At 35.6% G+C, this 18442-nt stretch overlaps 1 protein-coding gene across 5 annotated transcripts in view; it reads left to right on the top strand.

Annotated features, from left to right (window-relative positions):
- Positions 1-18442, top strand: part of FAT1 (FAT atypical cadherin 1) — a 105499-nt gene that overhangs the window by 53971 nt on the left and 33086 nt on the right. For 4 of the 5 annotated variants that reach the window (XM_063402070.1, XM_063402073.1, XM_063402074.1 and 1 more), the window contains exons 5-9: positions 2660-2989; positions 3499-3709; positions 7857-7996; positions 15509-15784; positions 15991-16201. In XM_063402070.1, the coding sequence (XP_063258140.1) occupies positions 2660-2989; positions 3499-3709; positions 7857-7996; positions 15509-15784; positions 15991-16201 (1168 nt within the window). Of the gene's footprint in view, positions 1-656; positions 2108-2659; positions 2990-3498; positions 3710-7856; positions 7997-15508; positions 15785-15990; positions 16202-18442 lie in introns of those variants that run through there. The other variant, XM_063402075.1, reaches the window with a different exon arrangement.

The raw sequence follows: 18442 nt of genomic DNA on the forward strand, positions 1-18442 counted from the left end.
ATTAAAAAAAAAAGGATTTCACAATTTCCTTATGTGTTCATTATGTTGCAATGCAGATAACCACCTATCTCATAAAAACAGTGTGTTGAGGCTTTTTTTTTAAAAAAAAGAGTAAACGTACAGATTGAATGATTTTTTTTCTATATCTCAAAACAAAATTTAAATGGTACAAAGGCATGATTGTTAAAAGGAGTGATTCCTCTTTTTATATTCCTGTGTAATGGTTGGAATAGCTATTTCAGCCTAACTTTTGCTGAGTATAGGCTTCTGAAAAAGAAGTGCAGAATGTTTTTATAATATGCAGAATAAAAAAGGATGGAATGTGAGTAGCCCTATTTACTGCACAACATATTTACCAATCACGTCAGTTGCAAGACATGCATTACAGAGCCCAAGTCCAAGAGCATGAAACTTGTGCCATAATGCTTTTATTTAACTACATTTGATTAGATGCCTGGAGTTTATTTAAGATCTTTTCTCATTATTTGTCAAACAACCTGAATGGAAAACACATGGAAAATTTTAAGTTTCATAATGTTGTCAAGCAGTGTAATGCCATGGTACTTCCCCTGTAGTGAAGACTTAATATTCACAGTGATCCTTATGTCCTAAGATTTATCTGGAATATTTACTGTGCCTCTTGTCCTGGATGACAGATAAAAGACTGCAGTTGGGAGTTGACCAAATTATTGTTAAAGACGGAGAAGCAACGCTAGACTTACTCAAAACTTGTGAAATCCTTAGGAAGCTGTTCCAGTATGAGTGCAATGACTGCAGAGACATGGAGATGAATGTATTTATTCCTCAACAGCACAAACTATCCTTCTGCATAACTGCAATATGAAGTGCAGGCTTCCTGGGCCTTTTGTATCCCTTTGGTGCATTGTGAGCTGGATTAATGCAGCTGTTGGACAAATTTTTTTATCATTATTTTCATTTCTGTTGAAAAGAACGCTTTTTACCAAAGTAGCAATGGGGCGGAATTTCCTCTACAGCGTGTTTCTAGAAGTAATAGTAACAAAATTAATTAAATGGCAAATCTGGTTTAGTACTAGACATAGTATTCCTGTAAATTTTAAAGTAATTATATAATTCTCTTTTCAAATTGCCTTCACAAATCTGGTTGTCTCAGTTTCCCAAAGCAGTTTGTGTCCATTATGTCTTATTTCTTGACCACTGCCATTGTATATGGGTTGTGAAATTGGTAAATCATGATTTTTACTTCTCTATATATTATACTGGATATTTTATTGGATTTATACAGTAAATAAAATGAGCTGTGGATTGTTTCCTACTCCTGGGGCAACATGGTCCATATGGTCTTGATTGCTTACACCTTATCCCTGGAACAGGGTGGCCATAACCAAGTTGCCTGTTGAAAATTGTGTCTGAATTGTGTGAATTCTCAGGCTGCAGCTAAGCAACGTGTGTGTGTGTGCGCTACTTGTTCTGGGCCAAAACTTATGCCAGGGGCTACACTCATAGTGTAATGTTGTGGACAGTTATCTGCTAGCAGTCTTGCTAATTAAAGCCTAACTTTATAACCTTAAGTTAACATGTACAGAACTCGGAGAGTTTATTTTTAGGATTACAATGTCACGTACATTAATCCTCCTGCTTTTATCATTCTGTATAAAATAGCAGTTTAAGCTCATCTCTTCAGTTTGGAACATGTTCATTGCCTGCTGGTGTAATTTGTAATTCTTTTTTTTTTTTTCATTTTGAGTCCCAACTGGCTGTTAAAGTTTTAACTAAAAGTCTGTGAAGTATCTGACAGAACTCTTAACTACAGATACTAACAGACAGCCTAACCTAAAGTAGCAGTTTTCCCATGTGTTAGTTTTGTGTTTACAACTCTGATAATGGGTTGGAAAGAAACCCAGAAATGCACAGAATGGTGGACAGTATTATCACCCAAGTGCTGAGCATCTGGCTAATTAATTGAGCATTGAAAAGTTGACCAGATGGGTTGGTGGGTTTATTCCTTTTTGCTATTAAATTTGGTCTTTGGTTGCTTACATATAGTAACTAATATACCACATTTTTTTATTCCAAATTTGTGTTTTCTGAGTTCCAATTCACACTTTCTTATGCAATATTTTAGATTAGCTTCATGTTATTCTCTCATATCTTAGTATACACTTGGTTATGTCAGTAAGGCCTTCAAAACTGATGTTGCATTCAAATCAAACAGATGTTTCTCAAATTTGCCTTTGTTATTTGCTTGATTCAGGGAAATGCTAATTTTATGTCAATGGTCATGTTATCCCATACCCCTTGTAATTTCCTCATTTGGGATATGCTTTGGTTTTGTCATTGGGTGTGGTTGGAGTTTTCTTGTGAACTGGAAGGTATGTGGTGATGTTCCATTACCTGTACTAAAGGGATCAGATACTCATATATGTGGAAATCATATAATCTGTTAGAGAGGAGCATGAATGTTTGCATTTCATATGTCAAAATCTTAAGATAATAGCTGAATATACTTTTGAATGTCTTTTGTAAAAACTCACCTAATAGCTTTAGGCAAGTGCTTTAACTGAAGTTAGGGGATAACTGATCAGTTCTTTAGGCAGTTGTAGGAAAATCTCATTTGGGGAGTAGCATTGTTGGAAGGACCATGTTTGAGCTCTAATTTTACCCTTGTTAATAAAAACAGGTAACAGTAACAGACAACGGTACTCCTCCAAAATCAACAGTTGCACGGGTGATTGTGAAGGTCTTAGATGAGAATGACAACAAGCCTCAATTCTTGCAAAAATTCTACAAAATTCGGCTTCCAGAGCGTGGTAAGCCCGAGCGAGAGAGGACTGCTAGGAGAGAGCCGATCTATCGAGTTATTGCTGCAGATAAAGATGAAGGCCCCAATGCAGAGATCTCCTACAGCATTGAAGATGGTGATGAACACGGCAAATTCTTTATTGAACCAAAAACTGGAGTGGTTTCATCAAAGAAATTCTCTGCAGCAAGGGACTATGATATCCTTTCAGTGAGTGAAAGTCTTGTATATCATGAATATGTAAAGTGTTCTTTCATCTGTTCATTTTTTATTCAGTGGCTGGCAGATGAGTGACTGCAGTATCTGAAGGAGGAAAGCTTCAACAAATCCAGAAGTATTGTTTTGTGCGTTTGTTTGTTTTTTATTACAGGATGATTTGAGATGTTTGTATTGTGTATTAAGAACTGCTGTTCTTTCCCAGAACTTGACAGATAATTCATGTGATGAGGGAACATAAACAATCAGTTTGACTCACCTTCAGGAAAAAAGCAAAATAAAAGTGAATTTATGGTAACAGTTTGTGCTGCTATCAGGTGCTGCATACTTTTTCTCCGTTTGCTGCCCAGATAATGAAGGGCAAGTGGCACTCTGAGAGACACTTAACCTTTTTGGAAATATCTCACACGAGCAAACATGCTTGGAGCTTCTTACTGCTTTCTATTTATGTGACATAATGATTTATGTGATCCTGTAGCCTAAAAGATGTGTCTATTTCACAGATTAAAGCTGTGGATAATGGCCGGCCACAAAAATCTTCGACTACACGGCTTCACATAGAATGGATTCCAAAGCCTGTCCCACCCACAGAGCCTATTTATTTTGAGGAATCATTTTTTTCTTTTACGGTGATGGAAAGTGACCCAGTTGCTCACATGATTGGTGTAATAGCTGTTGAACCTCTTGGAACACCACTTTGGTTTGACATAACGGGTAAGGATGCCTTGAGGGCCTTTATTATTAGAAACAAGTGCATGGGGTCTGAGATACTGGAGGGCTCATTGCAGCTTGGTTTTAATCACTCTTCTAAATAATGCAAGGTTTTGACATTCTTTAAATGCAGATGCAGATTTTATAAGGCAAAATTATTTAATTTTTATCAATGCCACTCTGCATTAAAGATTAAAATTATGTTGCAAAGTATCTGCTGTGTTGCAGTTTTAAATTTGATTTATGAATATTGTGTCACTGAAATGAAAATGATGAAGTCAATCTCATAGACTGTACGATAGAAAAGGAAATAAGATGCTAGTTTTCTGCAAATCAGGATAGTATGCTCAAAAAGAGATTTTACTGTTCACATAGATTTCCTCTCCTCTGGGCTGCCTCTCAGTTTGCTGTCCTTTGATTCAGTACTAAAAGGAAAGCTTTCAATGTTCCTAACTCCAGTCTTCTTCCTGTACATATTCTTTCTACTAAATCATATCTTAACCTCTGTCATTGAAAGGGGATTTCTGACCAGTAATATGACTATATGTTGATGTCATGGTAGCAAAATTAATAATGCTTTTTTGAAGTTTAGACTTAATCACTAGACTTATGAGCACTAGTAATACACAGAGTGTTTACTGCATAGCTGATAGTCAAGTTCTGTTGTATGTTAAGTGTGCTAGAATCAAGGAGAATGGCATAGTTTGTTTCAGGAGAGGTCCCTTGTAGCTAACTGCTCTTAGTCTTAAGTAAACTCTTTCCATTGGTCTATCAGATTTTTGATAGATTTGTGATTTTTCTACTACATTCATGAGTGAAGGATCTTTTTCATCTTGGTTACTACTGAAAACTTTAGCCATGATTATGATGTTAAGTTGCTGGGAAGAGTATATTTTAAATTATTTCTCAATAATTTAAATATTTTAAACACCTGTTTTGTTAGTATGTATTTCCTGAGGTGTACTGAGAGCAGCAACAGTTAAAACTAAAGTTTATGAAACTGACACAAGTAGTGGGAATATATAAATGCCAAATACTTGTTTTCAAAAAATTTTCAAGCACATACAGATACAGTTCTTCCCTAAAATCATGCTTCATGCATGAACAATCCGTGATGATAATGATAATCGTTATTAATGGATTAAATACTTCATACAGAGTTTTTTTAAATGGTTCTTTCTAATGTATTCTTTAAAAAAAGCTCCTGTCCAAATAGATTATAATTGAATTAAATTGTTGGCATTTAGACAAATCTAGGTGTTACAAATCTGTAGAAGTCTATAGAGGAACAGAAAAGTTGAGGATGCTTTCCTGCATTCTCATAGGAGCAAAGTTCTGCATTAGAGGTATTTTGGAACTGAGGCTGCTCTTTCACTTTTCTTCCAAACACACTCAGGGATATGGGAGTAGAAAAGCAGAAAGTATGAAAACAAGTGAGCAGGAAAAATGAGAAGGTATAATGTACCCCAATTCAAATTAGGGTTATCCAGTCAATAGCAAACAAATATCTGTAGACCAAAATAAGTCCATTAAAGGAAAGGTTAAGAAAGTGACATTGCCAGAGATGAAAGAGAGTAGATAGAATAGGGCTCAGACGTTTTTTGGAATCTGAACACAGTACAGCAGTGATGTTTTATTAGCAAAATTTGTCAATTAGATTGGGGATGTATTTTCCTATTGTTCTTAGCGTGCTTCAACTGCTGTACACTCTGAGCAGTGTGTAAATCTGGACAGAATTCTGATTGGTAGTATTATTTTGATCTGCTCTTTCTAAGTATGCAGCACAGTTTGGACATTTACATATTTTATTGTATGCCTAATGCAGAAAATCTTTTCCTGCTCTTTTTAGAAAGACATATAAAGGAAACTCTATGGGGAAAGAGCATAACTTGTCCAGCTTTGTAAAATAAACCATTTTATTTTGATGGTTTTCTTAGTAAAAGTGTTTTGGAAAATTTGATATATGATCATTTTGTGAAGTTATGGGCTACTCTTACAGGTGGTCACTTTACTACCCTCTTTTATTGTTTCTAACAGCATGAATGAATTTGATTGACAGCTTTCCTTTGTGTTCTGTGCTTGCTTTCCATGCTTTCTTTCTTTTTGGCTGAGCCAGGAGACAAGCTTGCTAGTGAAGTATTTTACATCTTACAGATGGCTTGTGACCTGAACTGTACAGCAGAAGGTATCTGCTGAGATCACATAATTTATTACCAGATTATGAGATCTGAAATGAAAGCGTACATTTATAAACTATTTATTTTATTAACCCTTCGGAAATCAAAGTGCTCACGGTTGCATTTGTGACAGGTTCGTTTTTGTTTTGTTTTGTCATCATTACATTTATACAGTATCAATCCTGAGCATCCAGTTTTGGCTTTGGCCAAAACTGTTGCTGTTACACTTTCAGTGTACTAGATGCAGAAGTTTGGGTTGAGTTCTGCTTCAGCGGATCACCAGATATCACTACTACTACAAATATAGGCAAGGCCCTGGTGATTTTCTTGATAAGGAAGGGAAAAATGTTGGTTAGAGAGCTTGTCCTTGTGTCTGGAAAACTGATTGTGCCAATTCAGGCTTATTCACTTTGCTCTTCCGTTAAAGGGTAGAGAATTTCGTTGAGACATCTGAGAAAATGGTTTTGTCTGCCAGCTATAAAAGGAAAAACTAGATTCACCTTCTAAAACTGGCATACTGCACAAAGCCCATTAAAAAAATACATGTGTATCTGTTAAGAAAAGAAAAAAGCTGCTGCCTTTCATTACGTCCGGTTTCTAATCCATTTGAATGATTCAGAAACTGCTGCTGGGCCAGTAAGAGGAGTTGGCTTTCACTTGAAGTACAAAAACTATACAATATTGGTTGTTATCAAATATCTCAAATCTAGTGAAGCAGAATTCAGCCCATCTTTCCTGAACTGATATGTTTGTCATGCAGTGGAACCTTCTAAAGGTGAAATCCTTTTTACATGTGAATGGGGGCTCATTTCAGTATTTACTGTTTTTTTTTCTTGGACGAAGTTCAAATTTGCAACCTTTGGAACTTCACTCTCTCACTTCTAACATTGGCTTTTCATAAAAGGCATTTAGTGATTTGCAAAGCTTAGCATGTATAATCTTGTTAAAGAAAAAAAAAAGCACTCAGATGGTATCTGAATGCTATCTACTATCCTTGTAAAATACAATTAGAAAAACACATGCCCATAATTAGGAGAAATTGGTTTGCCATATCTAGCACTGGCTTGACCAAAATAAAAATTGATTCTTCCATTTTAGGCAGTTTATTGAGAGATCTAAAGCAATTGCAGTTAAATGGCAGTATTCATCATCGCTAATAGTATTTGGACTTAATGGACATTGCATTCTCAGGGCAGTCTGCTCCGGGTGGCAGGATGATGATCAATTAAATGTTTAAGCAACTGAGTGTAGCTATTGATCTACACAGTTATTTAACTATATTTCAAAGAGTAATTTGAAATTTTCACAAGGGAAATTAAGATAATTTGCTTCAGAAAAGGAACTTGGCCGTATTTAAACATTGGGCATTTAAACATTTAGCACTATTCTGATTCTGCTGTTCTCAGTGAGATAGTGAACTCTTTAGATACTCAACATTAAGATGAGAATCCTTTGGGGGTACTGCAGCTTTTTTCAGCCTTATCTATAGTCATATAGGAATATAATAATATATACTCTGCTCCAAAAGACAAAAATTTGACTGTATGTTTGATTTGGTATTGTAATCTATTTTGATAAAAAGTATGTTTTTCACTTATTAGCTGACAGTTTGCCCAAAAGGAACTGTTGCATTTGATGCAGTAATTCTCAATTTCCTGCTATATGGAATCATTAAATTCCATGGGTTTTTTTTTAAAGTAGAGAATCTTGCCAAATAAGAATGTTCCTGCTGACTTTCCATGAGCCAGGCAAGTCAGCTTTGTCCAAAACGACTCAGTTTTAAATATCTATTAGTAGCATATCATGTTACCAGGAAAAAAACCTAAAGTATTTAAACTGAATGTATGTATAAATATATGTATGTATAGTTCCACCTTCATTAAGCATTGGAAGACAGAACATAATCATACATGAAAACAATGAAGCAAAAATGTGTTTTATTAACTTCTCCCTCTCACAATTTCCTGAACAAGGTGGCAACTATGACAGTCGATTTGATGTGGACAAGGGCACAGGAACTATCATTGTTGCAAGACCTCTTGATGCAGAGCAGAAATCAAATTACAACTTGACAGTCGAAGCAACAGATGGAACCAGATCTATCAGCACTCAGGTAAAGAACATTTTGATGAAGCTCTTATATAAAGAGTATGTGGCTAGAGGGTGGGGAAGGTGTTGGGCTTTCTTCTTGCCATTTTTTAATCCTAGACAATCAAGATGGTATTTAAATTAGGGACTTGGGCTAAAATAGAAGTGAATTCTGGTATTCACAGAGCCATGTTGTTTGGTGGCTTAGGTATAAGGTGCTGTGTTACTATAGTGTAGTCTGAACCAACAGCTTTTAAGTTATAACATGTTCCTACAGCTAAACAAATGAAAAAAGAGACTAAGCCCCTGTATGCATGACTTTCTAACAAGAAAAGGATTAATACTACTCATCTGAATTACTTCTCTTTACAAGCTCTCACAAAATCACTACATAAATTGATTACTGTACTTGAAATTTACAGACAACCATTTTAATATTTACAGACAACCATTTTAAATTTACAGACAACCATTTCCCCTCCCCCTGGAAAATCTGTAGATGACCAGTTGTACAATGTCCAAGTAATGTTTTATATGAAACTGAGCTGGTTCTTCTGCATAGAGTACATATAGAAACAAGATTTGGATTATAACATCTCATTGTATTGTCCCAAATATTTATTTTATATTTGGTGGAAGTAGAGATTGTTTAGGAATCTCCAAAAAGCAGCAGCCTCAGACAAACCGATGTTTTAAAATTACTTTTTTAGTAAGGCTCTGTGAGGGTGGCATTCTTTGCAGTTGGACTAATAAGTTCACTTAAAGGTGCTTTTGTCACTTTTGTGACAGTACTGGAAATAATTCATAGTAAAGTAGTTTATGATGTATATCCCAGCTGTTTTTCCCATCTAGTTTCTTTCCCCAGCCCAGAACCTGAATATATTTGAAAGTACAGTTTAGCTGAGGTTGATGTGAATAGAGCCATTATTATAGAGGAGCTTCTCTTTTCTTCCAAATAGAAAGGAAAGGCTGTACTTACCAGTTAAAGATGATTGGACTTGGACAGTGATGTGTCTGTATTACCTACCCCTGTCATTGACCTACCCCTCAGGCACTCAAAGAGCAATAAGTGGGTTGCTGCTCTCTTTTTTGTATGTAGAGATCTGTGCTACAAATGCAATTTCTTCTTGTTCAGCTTCCGTGCAGTACATATGTTTTTCTGTTATCTTTTCTAATGTCTTACATGTTTTCTTCTGCTTTTGGCCAGAGGAAAAGTTGATTCTTGTCAGTGTTCAGGATTTTAAACAGAATCTTTATTTCACTGATGGCAAGTCTGGAGGCTTGATAGGTCAAATAAAGTAAATTTGATAGTAGAAGGTGACTAAGTTTAGCAGTTTCCTTTGAGAAATGCCTTTTCCTTTAAAGGTGACAATTGTGAGTGATTTTTCTAGATCATGAATCTTCAAAGACAGCAACATGTTTCCCAGTAGGAACTTGCTGCAATCATAGCTGTGGTGCCATTGCCTCTGGTGCTGATAACCATCATAAAGGGTTTGGAGAATCCTGCTGTAAATTTATGACATTTGCCTACTTGTAGTAAAAATATTGAGCAAATTCACTTCTAGCGATGAATGCTGGATAGAAGGCAGGAATTACTTAAGACAAAAAACAGAAGAAACAAATTCAGCTAAAAGTCAAAAATACAGCAAGAGGCTTTTCTATACACACTTCCCCCTCCTCCCTAAAAGGTATTTAAAATTGCCATCATACAGTGTGTTGGGGTAGCCTGGGGACTAGGAGAGGCTTAATATGGGGCCTTGGTGAATGCAGATAGCCTATCCAGTGCTGCTGCTTGCATAGCTGAATTTATGCAGATGTCCTGAGGTGTCATAGTTGAATCACAATCAGCTTTGTCTTCTAGAACAACCTAGAATTCGAAGGTCAAAAAATTACTTTAACCTTCACCCCTTCTCTTCCTCTGAGTTATGTGATTCATTTAGCTCTTCTTGGGAATACACAGTGTACCTTTTGTTCAAGTTCTTTAAATGAACTTGTTATTTTAACATTTTATAAAGCTAAGTGAACATTATAAACATTTACCCCACAGCACTCTTCTTCAGAAGAATTGGAGTAGTAGTCTCAAGTTTGTAATTTCTGTGGTTGCTTTTTCTATGATTACTTTTTGTATCTTTCCCTTCCTCTCTGTTAGGCATGGCAGGGTCAGAGATTGTGGTTTCTGTTACAAACAAGCACAAAGACTTCCTTTATGTTGTCTTCCTTTTGCCCGGCTTGTGGGATAAGCACAAGTTACGCTGTTGCTGTTGGAGTCTCACTGCGGTGCGTTAGACTGAGGAGTGTGGACTAGTTCAAACTCTGCAACCATTGGTGCACAATCCTGGTTTTAATTGATTCTCTTATCTCCCCCATAACTCCAGGCCCATCCAAACACACTAATCTGTTAAAATAACCCTCAGGACTATCCCTCGAAATATGCATTTCAGATCAGGCTTAAATTGTGGGGTTAAAAATGTTGATACAAAATCAAAACGGAAGGTGTGATTTATGGCTGCCAGTGTGTAAACTCCATTACTCACTGCTGAAATACTGATGATTAAAGTTTAAATGCTGATGTGGCATTGGATTCTCCTAAGAGCTGATAATTAGTTAAAATGGAGTGACAGGCAAAAGAAATTCTGAATTCTGAGTGCGTACCTGAGGAACAACAATAGAGAGCTTTCAGCCTACAAAGTAATTGCTATAAATACTGGATATACAGTAAACAGTTTAACAGATCTTGATTAACAGCAGAGTAAGTAATTTTACATTTAATTTGAAAAAGGAAATGGCATTTGCAAGAAATTGGGGAGGGGCAGAAGAAATAAAAATCTTACTGTGCAAAGGCAGTGTATTGAATCTGACTCTAAACTGGAAGGCATTTGCTGGCCTTGGGCCATTAACATCTGTAGAGCATTTGACTCTTTCAGGACTTCAGTTAAATAGCTTTTTTGAAAAATAAAGCAATAGTAGGCGTGGAGACTGTTAGAATTTTGCATGCATCTAAATGCCAAATGCATGAGGCAAAGCAAAGACAAACAAATTCCAGGCTTACAGTAGTGGTGTTTGACAAGATGTTAGAAATTACTAGTGTCACGCTTGGAAGGATTATGATTAAAAATAAAATAAAAACACAGAAACTAAATAACTAAATCCTACAAGTCAGTGTACCTATGTACCGAAATAGAAAATGTTATTCACAGGCTTTAAGTAGTCATAAATTCACTATTGGATTGATTTTTGGGGAAAATAAAATAAAAATGGTCCTGATTCTAGCTATAGCCACTTGCATTCATTGGTATGTATATCAATTTTTTTTCATTGAAAGTAATACTTCGTATGGTTTACAGCTAGTTGCAGCATTTTACCTATTGCTTTGCTATTGTAGAATATTTAATCTTGCTTTATGCAAAATTTATATGGATATGATACTTTGGGAATGAAGTATAGAATAATCTTCATTTACTACGTTTTTGCATGAATTTTTGCTAGTGATTACACCACTCTACAGAGACATTTAGAACTGGAATGAAGTTATAGTATCTCTGGATAATACAGCTTTTTATTTATGAAAATTATTATGAACATGCCAATGTAACTATAATGTAATTACGGGACAGGAGTAAATTTTAAACTCCACGTAGAATCAGTAAGTGAAAAATTATATTAAAGCAATCTAAAGGAACATTGTTTCAATATTGCACATTGAGTATTTTTTGTCATTGGCACATACCTCCTCTTAGAAGCAATCAGTACATCCCTATGCAAGTTTAGGTTTCACCTGCCAGATTATTAATAGTTTTGAAGTCCTTCCTCAAAGTAATCCTGGGCTGCTTTGTTCTCTGTATAACCAGTGTGCATTGCTCTCAGTGAGATCTGTGGGCAGAAGGCAGCTGTGCAACACAGCCCTTGCATCGTTTTGCAAAATGAATGAAGTTTCTTTAGTTCCAGAGCATTTTGTGTTAAAGATCATGTTATGGTCTGCTGGTGTCAAGCTTTTCTGTATTGTGCCTGTTTAATGTGCAACTCTTTCTTAAGAGATATTAGCATATTTCGTTTGATTTGAATCTTACAATTTCATTGAGAAATGTTTAACAGCTATTTTATTTCATACTGCATGTTATGTTATAAGTTCTTCATGTGCTTTGTTCTCAGACATACTAAACCATATTTTTCTCTATGGGTCTTAAAAACTTCATTCACAGTTATTTCTGCAAATGCTTTCTACTTCAAGGTCTTAACAGTTTACATGAAATTTTGGTCCTCTTACCTTTAAAAGGTTACTGCACATCTAGCACCTGTCACTTAGCCTCAGTAAGAATTCCTGAACTGAAAATAGGATTTCCTTAGTAAGTTTATTTAATATTTATTTAATAGTTTGCATTGGAAAGAGCCCCTGGAGCTCTAGTTAAAACTCCTGGTCAAAGCAGAGCAAACTGCAAAGTTGGTCAAGTTTTTCAGTGACTTGTCAGGTTCTAACTGCCTGGGATGACTAGGCACAGCACCTCTTCCTTGGACTTGCTTTTATACTGGTGTTTTACAGCTCTCCTTGAAAAAAAAATTCTTATGTCTAGTTGTATTTCCTCTTATGAGGAAGTAAGTGAGTGAGTGTCACCTCCTGTCCTTTCACTGTGCATTTCTGAGAAGAGTTGGGTCTCTTTCCTGCACCCCCTCCTGTGAACAGACTTGCTTTTCAATCCCCACTGATTTTAATGACCTGTCAATGGATTTTGTCCATTTGTTTCATTTTGTTAAGGTCTCTCTTGTATTGCAGCGCTTAAAACTGTAGTGGATCTACATTCCCACCAGTGAGTGTCAAACAGAAGGGGGTAATTCCTTCCCCCTGCCCCTATTAAAGCAGCCCAGTGTGCAGAGTTAGACAAGTTAGCAAAAGGGAACCCATCAGGTCACATTAAGCTTGTCCACCAGAATTTGTGCAGGAGCATAAAGTAATAACATCACTGAGAGAAAAATGAATCCTAGGGCATGTAGATAAAACGCTTTTCACTTGAGTTTAAGATAAACTTTGGATTTTTCGTACATTTAAAATGTTTGCACTAATATATGAAGTTGTGTATTTGTAGTTGTGTTTACCAGTGTGGAGAAAAACTGCAGCCTGAGCAACTAATATGACAAGTAATGGAATACCTACAAGCTAACCATTTATAGTGACTGAGTCACCATGTTTATTTCTTAGCAATATTGTTTTAATTCTGTACATTTCTAGGAACTAACTCCTTATCTGTTTAGCCCAACAGTACTTTTTGGAGGATGTCTCCTTATGTGTCATTTTAATTGCTTCACTAGCTAATACTAGAGTTGATGCTAAATCCTGATGCTAACTTTCCAGTTTAGCTGGTTCATTGGATATATGGTTAGTCCTGCAGGTACTGATGTTTGTTTTACAGTTGCTACATTCCTGCTATTTAACTTAATAGTTTGCATGGAGGTTTTCTGTGATGCTCCATTCTAGAAATGCTGCTTTTCTTTATTTGTTTTGTATGCTACCAGCAGCACAGGTGGCCATGTCTTCTGCTCCAAAAATTCGCTTAACAGAGTTGCTCTGTAGTTGTATAAATTCTCACCTCCAATTTTAACCTAAGTTTTTGTGTTTCCTCAGCTAGCAGTGGAAATAGACATGAACTTAAATACCATTTTTAATTTAAATTTGTTGCATTTGACACCTTATCTTTTCACTTGGGTTTTTTTTTCCTGAGTCTGACCTTAATAATTTTTGGGGGGTGGAAATTTAATTAAAAAATGGGTGATGAGTTAATTTTGAAAGCCTAGTATCCATTAATGGAGTGTTGTAATTGTACATGGCCTTTAAAACTTCCATTTATGCAAAAATGATTTTATAGTTTGATTTGCATTGAATGTTGGAGTTTTATGCTTTTTTTTCTTTAATTGTTTGTTCATCTTCCTTTGGTATCATTTTTAATTTTCCTGAGCACCATTGTTCAGTGATCAGCTGTTTTTACTCTAATGCTTTGTGAGTGTATTAGACCCTTTTGTCTTACTTCTTCCAGGAGGCATTAAAATTATTTTATTTATGCAAAGTTTAAAAACAAACTAACAATTGTGCTTGTGTTGCTTTATTGCATCCTGTCTAATCATGAAAACATAAAAAGATCACATTTTTAACATAATACTTATTCTTGCTTTTCATTTTCCAATTGAATTAGTTAGTTAATGCATTTAAAAACTTGTCCTAATACGTATCCTGGGTCACGTACCATTAATATTTCTCCCCACTGAAAGTCAATATTTATTCTAACTCTTTGTTTCTTTTCTTTAATGTGTTTCTAATCCATGACAAAACCAAACTCCTTAGTCTCCATAGCAACATCTTGCAAGGGATTTTATCAGTGTGCCAAATAATTCAGTTTTAGAGTAAGATGCTAGTTTTGCAAGGTTGACATTTCCTCTTCCTGTAGCAAGAGGTATGGCATTTCCTAATTTTTTGCCACCATCAGGATCCATCTGCTTTAGTTTGGTACCTTGTATAAATTACATCTGTAGACTCCACCAGTTACCAAAGGAAAGCAGTAAGTGTTTTCAAAGAGAAATTTAACCCACTTATAGTATTGTAAGTACCTATTTTAAAAACCTGTTTATATATAGCCCTTAACAAATTTATACAAAGCACCTAACCTTTGGATGGATAAAAAGCATGGCTGTACATGCAGCACATAAAGAACTTTAATTTAGCTGTGTGTTGCTGGAGCTTTGCTGTCTGCTTGCCAACTCCTTTGCATTCCTGTTATTTGTCTGATGTTATCGCTGTTGAAGGAACAGGATGGTGGCTGTCTGTCTTACCCTTTAATACAAAACTTTGGTGCTGTGAAAAGCAAGTAGGGGTGCAGGGATCTTGTGTGGTTCCAGTGAGCAATATTGTACAGAGATGCAGTTTGAAGCATCTGATTTAATTTAACTACAACTTCAGAGAAATCATATTGGTGATCAGTGAGCTGTGCTGAAACTATTTGACATTGCTGGAGAATAGTAAACAATACCACCTGCAGTTTTCCAAAATAAGGCACTTTCGTGGCAATTCCACCACTTTTCTATTCTTGCCTAGGCTTGCAGATGTGAGGGGCTGAAAGAGGACTGTTTTTATGTGAGGGCAAGGAGGAGTAGTATGCATGCCCACCTTGAAAAAAAAGGCTTAAAATTGTATATTTGCACCCAAAACAGGGTATTTACCCGCTGTAGGATCCATATTGTATATTTTTAATTCCAAAATTAATGAGAATTTTTTTTTGTCTTGCTTTGGGCTAAAGTCATTCCCTTTAAGGTGTCTTATGATGTTTCTGGTTGTACAGATTCCTGGTTTGGCTTTGGGGAAGGTGAGGCATATTTGGCTTTAGTGACATTCTTCTTCCCCACAAGTCTTGGATCTCTCCTCCTCCCAGCAAAAAAAAAATTGTCTTGAGGTGGTGTTACTTCAGTATTATGGTCTGATTTTTAATGCAATATACTCCTTTCATTTCTTTTTACCAAAAATCATCAATGTTTTCCCTTTCCTATTGTATCATTTCAGATGTACATCAAAGTTATAGACACAAATAATCACAGGCCTCAGTTTTCTGCTTCAAAATATGAAGTTGTTATACCTGAGGATACCTTACCAGAGACAGAAATTCTGCAAGTCAGTGCCACAGACAGAGATGAGAAGAATAAACTGATTTATACTATGCAGGGCAGCACTGATCCCATCAGTCTTAAAAAATTTCGTCTGGACCCTGCAACTGGCTCCCTTTATACCTCAGAAAAACTGGATCATGAGACCATGAACCAGCATATTCTCACAATAATGGTAAGTAGGGGTGAGATTTCTTCTGTTGTGAATGACAAAAAGATACTTTTTAATGTCATTTTCGTTTCTCCCCATAATTCAAACATTTATTTGTTTGTTTAATTTTTACACAGTCCTTGCAACTGATTGCACCTTGAATTATTACTAAAATCTGGTGAGCTGCTGAAATAGCAGTGCTGATTACTGGTGGTGTGTGACTGTTGCAGGTTCGAGACCAAGATGTTCCTGTGAAGCGCAACTACGCCAGAATCATCGTTAATGTCAGCGACACAAACGATCACGCTCCGTGGTTCACCAGCCCTTCCTATGAGGGACGAGTGTACGAGTCAGCAGCTGTTGGATCAGCAGTGCTCCAGGTTACAGCATTAGATAAGGACAAAGGAAAAAATGCAGAGATTGTGTACTCTATCGAATCAGGTATATCCACTTCCTTACGTTTTCAGTCCGTTGAACTCGCTGATACTTTTTCAACTGTAGATGTGTAAAAACATACCTCTAAAAAAAGGGGGGCAGTACATGTTCATGTGCCATATTCTGAGAGATGTATTGAAGATACAGCCTCAGAGTATTTAAAAGAAAACTACAAATATTCATCTATATCCTTTAGCTATTTATGTTATCCTCTAGATACATTGGGCATATTTTACTAGTAGGGGAAGAAAAAGCCATCCTGAAATGTTCAAAAGGAGTAATTTCTTTAGAAATTACAGAATCATTCCGTTCAGGTCTAAAGAATGCATTCTATTTTGATATTGTAAGTCTTATTTTTTGTGGCATAGGCAAAGCAAGGACTTGAGGAACAGAGAAAGAACCTGAGACAAGTGCTTTTGTGTTCAATACAATGTAGAAGTAAGGAGCTCAGAAAGCAATTTAAATAGGCATGTACCAAACCCCTAAATAATTCCAGCTTTCAAGGTAAACTTTCTGATAGATGCAGCAAAGAAGGAGTTGTTTTCCATGCTTTCCCCTGGCTGATTTTGGTAGTGGGACTGCTATTCTATCTTATTAAAATATTTGAGAAATTCCTTAGGAGTTGATCAATTTGGCAGAGAAATTCCTTAAGAGTTGATCAATTTGGCATTAAGACTCCTTCCAGATTGCAGGCCAGGAAAAAACTGCTCCCTTTTTTTTTTAACTTCAGAGTATCTTTCTGAACTTGCTTACAACAATGTGATTAAAATGGTGGCAATTTTTAATATTAGAAATCAGGATGACATTGATTGAGTTGACTTACCAGACAGCAGAAGTGGGTTTTGGTTTAGTCCATTAAATCTAATTTTGCCGCAAGTTTGCCATTACCAAGGTCCTGAGCTTTGTAGACACCATGACTAGAAAAAAAATTATTTCAGTTTCATTCCATATGTGAAGTACTACTTTCAAGGTAAAAAATAATTCAAAATAAAAATCCCAGTAACAAGCATAGGAGACTGTATATTAAAGAAAACAACAACAAGCAAAAAGTTAGTCACAGTCACATGCAAAGTGGTATGTGTAGTTGCTTTTTTTATTTTACATAAATTGCTGTGTAAAGGATAGGAATTATTTACTATAAATATTTTCTTTTTCTTCCCCAAAGTGCTGTTTTCATATAAAAGCATACTTTCACACTGTATTAAAACAAAGCTGTGATTATGATACTCTGACAAGAATGAATGTTTTTGAGTGTCTCATAAGTTGCTTAAATTACATGAGATTTTTCTGTCATTTCTAGAAATATGACGTTTACTAAGCAGGACACCAACGTCCATGAAATTTTTCTCTTGCCTTTCACATTTTGTTAGTGCTTGTTTTATGAATGCCAAACAATGGCAAGAAAAAAAAAAGTGTGTGCCTGCAGTCTGGAATGAAGTAACATGCTGTTCTCTTCCTTTCTTCTAGCTTTTTGTAGGAGTAAATATAAGACCTGTAAGGTTTATTTTATAGATTGTGATCTACTGGGAGGTTAAAAAATTATAATTGATATTCTAAGCAAATGGAAGGAACATTCCTTAAATGCTTGTAATAGCTGCTTAGATTTGTAATGGGATATTCTAAGAATGCCACTGTGTTTAGAGTCTCCTCTAAAAAATCCAAAAATACTCAACAAAAAAAACCACAACAGTAAAAAAACCCAAACAAAACACAAAACCTGCTTCTTGCCTACTTGTGTGCAGAACTCAAAAGTTTTTAATGATTTTTTTTTTTCATGCTGAGGTCATGGCTTTAGTAATGTAATTTTGTAGGTAAATAAAATGTTAAGTCTTAGCATATTTTAGTCATGAGCAGAGTCTTGTATGCAGTGTAGTTCATGTGTATATTTCAAAATTTGAAGCAAACAAGAGTTTATATTAAATGGCAGCTGGGTCTTCTCAAGAGGCATTATTTTTCTTCTAATACTATCACAGGGAATAACTTGTCCATGTATCAATAGGAATTTAAGAGAAAGATAACTATTTGTCCAATTCAGAAAGTTTGGTTTTGAAGCAGTGACTTAAGCCATACTTGTATAAACAATTAAGATTCACAAGGGTTTGTTACAACCCTTCTTTTTTTCTTGGCCAAAACATTCCAGTTGTTTTAGATTATAAAATGTAACTTTTATTCCACTAATGCTAACTTCTGAATAAAAGTTCCTTTCAGTCGATATTTAAGTTTGCTAAAAGAAAATTTTTGTATTTA

Source organism: Prinia subflava, chromosome 7 (genome assembly GCF_021018805.1).
Source record: "Prinia subflava isolate CZ2003 ecotype Zambia chromosome 7, Cam_Psub_1.2, whole genome shotgun sequence".
NCBI lineage: Eukaryota > Metazoa > Chordata > Aves > Passeriformes > Cisticolidae > Prinia > Prinia subflava.